The sequence below is a fragment of the Myodes glareolus genome, chromosome 16, assembly GCF_982192425.1.
Source record: "Myodes glareolus chromosome 16, mMyoGla1.1, whole genome shotgun sequence".
NCBI classification, from domain to species: Eukaryota; Metazoa; Chordata; class Mammalia; order Rodentia; family Cricetidae; genus Myodes; species Myodes glareolus.
In genome coordinates, this window is record NC_142041.1 from 68,476,574 (window position 1) to 68,487,179 (window position 10,606).

At 40.2% G+C, this 10,606-nt stretch overlaps 1 protein-coding gene across 2 annotated transcripts in view; it reads left to right on the forward strand.

The window, feature by feature from the left end:
• Zbtb10 (zinc finger and BTB domain containing 10) overlaps positions 1 to 4,656 on the forward strand; it is a 34,350-nt gene extending 29,694 nt beyond the window's left edge. For both annotated transcript variants that reach the window (XM_048420042.3, XM_085677384.2), the window contains exon 6: positions 3 to 4,656. In XM_048420042.3, coding sequence (XP_048275999.3) covers positions 3 to 308 — 306 coding nt within the window. In that variant the 3' untranslated portion in view covers positions 309 to 4,656. The remainder of the gene's footprint in view (positions 1 to 2) is intronic.
• The last annotated feature ends 5,950 nt before the right edge of the window (positions 4,657 to 10,606 follow it).

Sequence of the window (10,606 nt, forward strand, 5' to 3'; positions counted from 1 at the left end):
AGGTGCATAAAAAGGATAAGAAATACAAATGCATGGTGTGTAAGAAGATCTTCATGTTAGCAGCCAGTGTTGGAATAAGACATGGATCTCGACGCTATGGAGTCTGTATGGACTGTGCAGATAAGTCACAGCCAGGAGGGCAGGAAGGTGCAGATCAGGGACAGGATGCAGAGTTCCCTCGGGATGAAGAGTATGAGGAGAATGAAGGAGGAGAGCCTGAGGACGAGCTGGCTGAGAATGGAGAAGATCAGAACGATGCGTCTCGGTGGGATGAATCAGGAGATGTTTGTATGTCTCTGGATGCTTAACTGACCTACTATATTCCTCAAGAATGCTGCATTTGGACATACTATGAATCGACAATTTGGATTGTTGAACTTGAAGGCTTGCAAAATATGGTACATGCTGGATGGTAGTTACGTTGCTGTGAAAAACTGTAGGGTTAAAGCCTTATAGCAAAAAAAAAATTTTTATATTTGCACAGGACTGTACAGCAAACAACCATGTGGTTGGATACATGGAGTCCCCACATTCAGTCAGTTATCAAAGTAAAATATTTTTTATTTATAGGATATACAGTTAACTATTTGGGTTCTATGAAAATATAGTACTTGTCCTTTCTAGAGGTTACATTCATGTACTACTGTAACATGAATGAAGAAAATCCATTTATGGAAGTACAGTGACAGTTGACCCAATCACTCTGTCAATCAAACCACTCAGGCTAGTTTGTACTAGTAGAGTTTTGTTTCTATTTTTATTTTATTAATTTTATTTTTTTTAATACAGATTTTCAGTGAGGGGCTTTTTCAACCCCATTGGTTCTATTTTCTTGTATTTTTTTCATTTTATTTGCTTTATAACTTAAACCAAGTCTCTTCTAGTCTTAGATATTATTTCTGAATTCTGTGCTGATAGGCATGTTTATAAGAACTGGAGAGGTAATTTATTGGAATGAACTGACTCCCCTTCCTCCCTTCCACTTTGTCATGAATTTTCCCACTGCACAAATGAAGAATGATGTTACGACGTTACCATGGTGAAGCTGACATAAACCACTAAACTGATTATGACTTAGAAGTGACTTTCCTGCTGCTCTGATTCGATAAATGGTTACTATATGATGTTTTCTGACATGGGTTTTGGTTTTGGGTATCTGTTACTTTGGCACTATTCTTGTTTGCCTCTTAAATTTTGCCAGTGTACTATACCTCAGCCTTATTTGAAATACAGAAGTCTAATTGAAGAAAAGTCATAGAAAAATGCATAAAATGATTTGTTTTATAATTTATCATCCATGTCCAGTTTGGTTAGCTTGTTATGCAAAATAAGTGAAATATCAGGGTTCCCCCCCCCGTGCCCTTTTTTTATCATTAAAATTAACCCAAAATGTGCATTCTCTTTTGTTTCATACTTACCGGGATATTGAGTGATATAAATTGTGGCTGGTAATTTATTTTTCCATTCCTTAAAGTCACCATACCTTGATGAAATCTTTATAGTCACCATGATTGAACAATCTGCAGAAATATTACAAATAAAATGTTGAGCCTTTATTGTTCCATTATCTAAATTCTTCAGGAGTCAAAAGAGTGATTCATTGAGTTGAAATTGTTAGATTTATTTTGCCTGGTGACAGATGAAGTAGCTGACAGTGGAGCTCTGCGCAGCCTTCTACATACTAACATGACGACGTGGGTCAGGAGCGTGTTGTGTATTAGAGAGGAGTGAGAGACAGCATATTTTCAACTTTCTTTTAAATACAAATTGAGTATATTTTCCTATTTTATATCAAGTATCTAAATTAGGCCAGTTGTGTGGAAGAAACCACAGAGCTGCTTTGACAGACACAATCTTTTTGGTGCTCCGTCTGGTCAAAGTTGAAAAGTTGATTTCCATTTAAAGAGACAGACTTGATCATTGCCTCTGATTTCAGTAGAATGATGGTTTGATACTGGTCAGTGACTTTCTGTGTGGCTAGACAAGAGGTGAATGTTAGTGTTCCATTGTGAGATGCCCCCATGGCCCTCAACTGTATGGTAGTCTCTGCACGTCTGGGAGCCTGGCAGAAGACTAGTTCGGGTTTGAGTTTTGTTTAAAATGAAGAGTACACCTTATTCTCAGTGTTTGAAACAAATGAGTAAAATGTAACTCTAGTAAAGTCCAAAGTAGACATAGTTGGGCAGAAATATTATGAATGAAAAAGTATTTTAAACGTAAAATGTTCTGCTTTGTGAATATGTAAGTATAGTATAAAGATTTCTTTCATCCCATTTATCCCCTTCCTTTAAAATAAACCATAGTTTACAATTGGTAGATCTGTCTATATATAAATATATATTAAAGAGCAAATATATATATTTAAAAAAAATCACCTAAATCTGCTTTATTAGACAGTAGTTCACTTATTGCATAGAAACTGGACTTGGCTTTACATCCTTAATGTACTTTATTTTACTCGAGATAAGACCTTATCTTGAAACAGAACTTCTTTTATTACTTAAATCATTTATGTATATCTGGTAAATTATGACCAAATTTTTGTTAGATTGCATACAGTAAGTTGAAATACACATTTGGTACACTACGGGATTGTTGTGCTTCTGTTTTGATTTTAGTTGGAAACAGGTTTGATGTAGATGACTTATTACTGTTAATTTAAAATATTCTATAATTGTCCATTGCCTTTTATGTCGTGTTGTGACAGATTTGGCTATATTTTTAGTCATCTGAAATATACTTTAAAAAGTTTGTTTTTAGGTAATCCAAAGGAAAAAAAATGTTTATACTCTTGAATATATATTTGCCTCAGCCTATATAAGTTTCTTTGAAGTAAACACTTTATCAGAACAGAATTGACAGATTTTTCTACTTGCTGACTGCCTAAGTTATTTTGTTTCATGGTCTTGAGGGATCGCCTTTTTCCCTTCGAGATCTTTTTTAAAAAATAGTTTTAGTACTAAGGTATACTACTGGACGTTTCTATTTTTTTAAGTATTCCTTTTCTGACAATACAACTTCAGGAAGTTGAAAAATTGTTTGAGAACTTTTGATTGGTCTCAGAAAGGTAATGAATTGGATACTCATGATTTTGTCTGGAGGTCTGACAGAGTTATGTTGTACATTTGGTGAAATTTTTCTTGTAATTTATATTTTAAATAAAATATTTTTAGAGTTTTTAATTTTAATGAAGGGGAAGAGCATACACTTTCATATTCCACAGTGGCAATACCATGTCATAAATTCAGATCATGTGTTATTTCTCTCAGACACACTTCCCATATGGTCCCTCATTTGTCATGGTTATTATTTCCTAGACAAGCTGCTAAATTCTAGTGCCCTAGTCATCAGGATCTTGAGGGTATGCAGTATTGGAAGGGGAAACAGGACAGAAACCAGTAGTTTTTACTTTGGAGGCAAAAAACACTATCTGGCTTAGGTTGAGTCATCCCAATGAAGAGCGAATTAATTACTACCGTTCACAGAGTACTCAGGCACACTAAGTAGTTTAATAGTAGATGTGAGCCAAGAACAAAGTTAATGAAAGCTAGTAGAATGGGAGAAGTGAGGAAGTTAAAGAATTAGGACTTTCAAAGGGCCCAAGGATGGCTCGAGTGTAAATGTGGAAAGGCAGCGACAAGCCCTGAGACCTTACCCTTCTCTGAGCAGATAGCATAAGAGGGTTAGAATCATTTCTCAGACTGATGACTCAAGCTCCCGCGCCTTTTTGGTATGCCTATACTTTTGTGTTGTCTGCCTTATTGTTTTCTAGACTCTAAAGTAGGTGCTATTCTATTTTACAGATAAAGGCTCAGAGAAATCAAACATTTGCCTGACTACTACAGCTCACCAGATCTGGATTTGATCAGGTCTGCTTTGGAAGCCCCGGCTCTTTTAGGAGGCTCTATTCGCCCCATAAAACAGCTTTTTTGTAAATTTATATTCTCCCTATAAAATGGCTGCGTTAGGGATTTTGTATCCTATCTGCCCCCAGTAAGCATTCTACCACACGTTCCTTCTGGTAGCTCTCGTCACTTTGACTTAAGCACCTCACTGTAGTCGGTGTCATTAGTGAGCTGTGACCTTTTCACTTTATAAAAGGATGGTTTTTTTAATCTGGAGAAGTAGATGTAAGCCTCAGTTTTTGTGCCGTTCAGTCACCCAGATCCTTAAGCTTAACTATGGTACCTAATCTACACAGTTTGAACTAACAGATGATTATTTATTTTGTCCCTCCCCTGCTGTATCCCAGGCTTCAAGTGAACTTGAACAAGGTCGTTTAAAACATGTTAGGGATAAGCACACTTTCAAAGATGTTTTCTAGCCCTGAATTTTAGGATATTGGGGCACTAAATTTGGAATACACTATTAAGAATGAAATTTGGGGTTTGTGAAAGGGGTGGTTGAGGCCACTATGATGTGGGAGAATCAGCATCTTAAACACTGTAAACAGAACACTTTCTTCTGCCTGCTGTTTGTGAAAGCTCTGGGAAGATCTTTTACAAAGACCAACTTTTTTTTTTTTTAAATGTAATTTACCTACCTAATATAAGTGTCCTGAGACATGTATGTAAACTTCCAAAATCTGTCTGTCTGTGTATTTAGGAAATACACAGAATCTTTATCAACTTAAAATATAAACTTGTGAGCACTAAACTGCTTCTGGCTTTGTGAATTTTATTGGTATTTAATTCTGATTTATTTGCAGGTGTGCTAATTTAGAGTAACTGGGTAAGGGGAACACCTTTGTAAACTTGGGGCATTCAGATATCTGTGTACTTGGACTTTACAGGTTCGAATTGTACAATCTGATGAGGTTTTTCTGTTTCTTATATGAAGGTGCGTAAATAAGACTACCTCCTGCCCTCCCTGCAGGGCTGCTCTCACTGGTCACGCTGGCCTTTGTGAGGACCCAGAGGACCTAGAGCGTGGAGAGTTCCCTGTGGTCCACATTGTGAATGCTCTTGGAGATGGGTGAAGTCAGAGCTGAAGCACTACCACATAAATACTGTATATTAGACAAATTGATTGCGAGTAAATATATAAGATTACAAGTTTCAAGTCTTTGAAATTTTTTTATATAGAGAATGCATACACAATTTAAGTTGACTCCTTCCCTCTTACTGGTTGGACCTCGCTGTAGTTTAGGCTAACCCCAGCCTCTGAATGCCAGGCTTGCTGCTGTCATCCACTGCACCTAACTCCCTTGAGTGAGTAGTAGAAGAGGACTCGGAGTACCCTTCACTCCACTTTACTAGAGAAGGGAGACTTTAAGTTGCCTCCTCTGAAGGAGAGGGAGTCATGTAGCAGATGTCACAGAGAGCTGTCAGGTACAGAATTAAGGTGTGTTCCATGTGGTACCAAGAACAAATTACCAACAATTTTGAGTTTTCCAAAGATAAAATGGGGCTGTTTGGGGGTTGGGACTCCACCACTGAATGTTCTAGATGTATAAAAAGATTATACAGTTGACAGTCATCTTGGCTAAAGCAGTATTTGCAAACATTCCTGTCTTGTTACTTTTTAGAGGTTTGGGACATTGTAGTTGCCGACAGTTCATCTCCTTGCTTAGTACATGAAGTAGAATTGATGGAAAACAACTATATGTATGCAGATACTTAAAGAAGCTTGTTTTGACACTAACATAATTTGTAAGTCCTGTTTAGCCTTACGAAAAAAAATTCTGTGTAAGCTTTTCGCTATAAATCATGGTAGCCCACCATTTGAGAACTGGCAAAGAAAATTATAATTGGTTTTAGAACTGAGCTTAGCATGGTGGCTCCAGGACTTTATTTCCAGTATCCTGAAGGTAGACACAGAAAGATCTGTGAGGTTGAGGCCAGCCTGATCTAAACACCAGACTTCAGGGCAGCCAAAACAGAAGAACTCTTCAGTTTTTGAGCTTAGTCTTGGGCATAACTATCATTCTAAAGTTAGTATATGCTGGAGGTACTAAAATCAACAGGAAGGTATCGAAAGCAAGAAACTAGGCTCCAAGCTGGTTGTGGTAGAGCACACCTCTAACCATCTCTCAGGTGATGGAGGCATGCTGATACACGGCAAAGCCTGTCTCGTCACGCTGCTCCTAACAGCATGATGACTTACTATATATATCTTTCCTGCCAACAGGTGTAATCCAGTTTCTTCACAATATGGTCAGTCTTAAATGAGCAATTCAGCTGACTTTTCAGTTGTAGTTTAGACATCTGTTAGGTCTCAGTGAGGGACAGGACTGATATTCTGACACACCACAACAGTTACTAAGAACAATATGAAACAGTTTGAAGACAACGGGAACGGGTTCAGAGAGTATTCCAGTGACATTGTAGAGTTTGAAACCTCATTTCAGTGTCTGTGTCAAACAGTTCCATTGGGTGTGTTGCCAGTTGTGAAATACAACGACAGTTTGAGCCTTCAGGCCCCTTTTCTAACAAGCAGACAACCATACTTCAATATGAAGGGACCAAACCTAACCTACAGCAGACAACATTCGTGATATACTATCTTCAACACTTAGAATGCTTAAAAAGATGAGTCATTTGCTGCAAGCCCATTTGACCAGATACTCTAGTTGCCAGCGTTTTGTATTTGTGGACAGGAATATTGGAGCTTGTCGCTCTTAGTTAATCATATGAGAGACATAACAAGTGAAAGTTAAGATGGAGCTTAGTATCCCTCTCTATGCCAGTGTTTTTGATAATATTATATGAGCATGAGTGCTGTGGTCCATATGAAAGTCGGAGACAACTTAGTGGAGTCAGATCTCCTGCAGTCAACTCCCAGCACTTAAAAACTTCGTGAGACCAGGTCTTGCTATGCAGCTGTAGCTAGTCTGCAAGTTCAAGCTAGTTTGGGATTCATCGTGATCCTCCATAGTGCTAGAATTATAGGTGTGCCCACCACACTCACTTTGTGCTTGTGTCGTCCCCCCCCCTTTTTTTTTTTTTTTACTGTTTTTGTGTGTAGCATCTCTTAATACCGTATTTAATCAATTCCAGTTGTCAGTGTGTATCCGGATATCGCCATTACGAGATGGCGCTGGTGGTCCTGCAGCTTGAAGGTAAACAAATCCTTTTGATGTTGCCGCGTGGGGCTGAGCACCCTTTGCCTGCATTTGCACAACTGAGCCTTGTCCCTAGCCAATCCCGAGGCCCCGAGCACCAGCAGAATGGTATTCACCAATCAGGACAGTATCCGAGTCCCTCCACCCTAGAAAAGCAGCTGCCGCTTGGCTTCTGCCCCTCTCCCTTCCCACTCTCCCTTCAACCAAGAGGCTCCAATAAAGTGTGATTTGGGAAGGATCCTCGACTTCGTGGTTGTTCTTCCTTGCTGGTCAAGGAGCATGCCACAGAAGGAATCTTGTGAAACCCCCCCAGATTTAATAATTGGTTTAATGCAGTATAATCCTAATACAAATTTGATTAATAAATTCCTTCTAGATTATATATTACAAATGATGAGAAGTTTTTTTTTCCTTTAGTTGCATTTAAGGTCATAATTCTAGAAGAAATGAGACCTGTCTCAAAGGTCAGGGTAAGTGTGAGGAAGGTCCTCCTGGCTCCCACCACCAGCGTACTGGTTCATACTTGTAATTCTAGCACTCAAGAGGCCGAGGCAGGATTGCCACCAGTTCTGGGACAGCCTGAGCTAACAGAGAATTCCAGGCCAGATGTGCAATGGTGAGATCCTGTGCTAGAGATTGATTCAATAGAATGTGACAACCATGTGAATTAGAAAGGTCCCTGTTTTCCTAAGTAAAATTCTCACCAAGCTCTGAATGAGCTTCTGAACTTGAAATATTTGTGATTTCTCTCTTGGGAACCAGGCTGTCAAGACAGGGAAACACACTGGACATCAGGATACAGAACCACTGGGTTCCTACTGAGGCCTCACTGCTCAATCGATGCTGAGATAGTCACTCTCCACTGCAGACTTTTGACTCCCGAAAGGACAATGGTGTTAGTTAAGAAGGCTTGGCATTCTTCAATGTACCAAAGGGAGAAAACATACTGATCTGGAGAAAACAGGCTCTCTGCCTAGGCTGCAAGTATCTATCTGCTCACGGCTATGGCTGGGTCTAGGCTGCTTGCTGGCTGGAGTGATCTCATGGCCTGAGATTCATTACCTGTCTCTTTAAAACAAGTTTGTTAGTACCTACACAGATCAGAATCCTGATTTAAAAGCAAAATGTGTACGTGTGGCGCGCTCCTTGACCAGCAAGGAAGAACAGCCACGAAGTCGAGGATCCTTCCCAAATCACACTTTATTGGAGCCTCTTGGTTGAAGGGAGAGTGGGAAGGGAGAGGGGCGAAAACCAAGCGGCAGCTGCTCTTCTAGGGTAGAGGGACTTGGATACTGTCCTGATTGGTGAATACCATTCTGCTGGTGCTCGGGGCCTCGGGATTGGCTAGGGACAAGGCTCAGTTGTGCAAATGCAGGCAAAGGGTGCTCAGCCCCACGCGGCAACAACAAAAGAATTTGTTTACCTCCAAGCTGCAGGACCGCCAGCGCCATTTCGTAATGGCGATATCCAGACTGCTCCTTACATCCTTCCACACTTCCTCCCTGATTTTTGTTTTCAACACAGGGTTTCTCTGTGGCTTTGGAGCCTGTCCTGGAACTGGCTCTTGTAGACCAGGTTGGCCTTGAACTCACAGAGATTTGCCTGCCTTTGCCTAAGTGCTAGGATTAAAGGCCATGGCCACCCAGCAAAATTCTTGTCACTTTGGCTGTCCCAGAACTCACTCTGTAAACCAGGCTGTTCTTGAACTCACAAGATCTGCCTGCCTCTGCCTCCCAGGTGCTGGGATTAAAGGCCTGTGCTACCATCACCCAACTTCTAGTTTTTCATAATAACCATCCAAATCTCAGGCTCAAAGTGAAGCCTAGATTATTATTGAACAAGGCCAGTCAAGCATGGGTTTCTCACACCGAATAGGATTATTTCCTAGGTGCCATGAGCTGCTAAGGCCCCAAGTGTGCCTCAAATCCATGGTACCTTCTTCCTCCTTTTTGAGTCTAGTTACACATGAGAAAACGTCACCTCTAACAATAAAGTGTCATCTAAGTTTTTCTAAGCTCTGGAGAGAGGTTAGGGATTAATCAGAGATTAACCACTGTGGAACTGAAAATAAATACCACAGAAAGGAATAGCAGGGATTTTTTGTTCTGCTTTGTATTGGGTCTCACTATGTAGCTCAGGGTGGCCTCAAACTCCTCAACCTAGATCCTCTGCCTCGGCCTACAGAGTAGCTGGGATCACAGGTATACAGCACCTAACCACGCAGGCACTGCCAATTCTGTGGGGTCAAGTGAAGGAGTGTGAAGGGATGTAGGCATTGGAAATGTTCAGTGTGCAGAATGGGTGAGCTGGCGATGAGCTTGGGGAGAGCTTTTCAAGGGTTTCTGGGGCCTGTATTATGTGAGTGTGTGCATTCAGTGCCCGCAGAGACCAACAGAGGGCGCTGGTGCCCTGGAACTGGAGTTAACAGACCGTTGTGAGCTGCCGCATAGGTGCTGGAAAGCAATCCTGGTCCTTTGAAAGAATGGCCAGTGCTCTTACCTGCTGAACCATCTCTCCAGCGCCAGTGTCTGGCATTTTAGGTATCCTAACAAGATCAGCAGTTTTATTTTTAACCACAAGCCCTCAAGGGAAGCAAAGCTTAACTGTGTATAAAGAAACGTTTTAAGCAACTGAACTAAAGACTAACTTTCCATGCAACTGAGCCTTACCATAGTAATTTTAAGATACTTCCCCCTGGGGTTAACGATTAGGAGGTAGCATATGTTTAGGGCCTTTCTATTTCAGAGATGAAGGTTAGCAAAAATCTCTAAGAAGGAACAGTTTCACAAATGTGGCTTTCATTCCCTGGGCGAGAATATGTGAAATCTGTTGAGGTACACTATGGAAAGGAAATTGAAAGTCAAAGTTTCTGACTTGCAAATGTGATCAGGAAGGTTTCAGAATTAAGCCACAGTTAGATATGAATTGGCTTTACAATTGAGCAGGTAAATTTGGTGACTAGTTGAAGCCTAATTCTTTCACTCTCCAGACTATTTGGTATGAGAATACTATTGCTAAAAATTATATTTCTTTAGCCTTGTAGAAATGTTATTTTTCATCAGCAAATATTGATCTAAATTTATATGTATGTACATTGTGTCTATACAAATAATTTTTGTAAATAATCTACATAAGTTATTTATAATGTGACTTTTGTTTGAATAGGCTCTCACTGCATAGCCGTGACTGCCTGGAACTATGGGCAGTCCCCCTGTCTTGGTAGTGCTGGCGTTTCCAGAAAGAAGAGATATCAAGTCAGGAAGTGTGAAGGTTTTAGTTTGGGGGAGGAGGTTGTTTTTTGTTTGTTTTGTTTTATTGGTCTTATTTTTGTTTTGAAGACAGAGTCTTATATATCTTAGGCCTCAAACTAGCCAAAGATGACCCTGAACTCTTTACCTTCTTGCTTGTACTTCCCAAGTGCAAGGATGGCAAGCCTGAATTTTTGAGGTTTGTGTGTATGAATTTTAAGTTATGAAGTAATTGTTTCAGCATCTCCCTTTCCCTCTGTAGCAGAGCACAATGTGTCTCCCGTACATTTTCTGT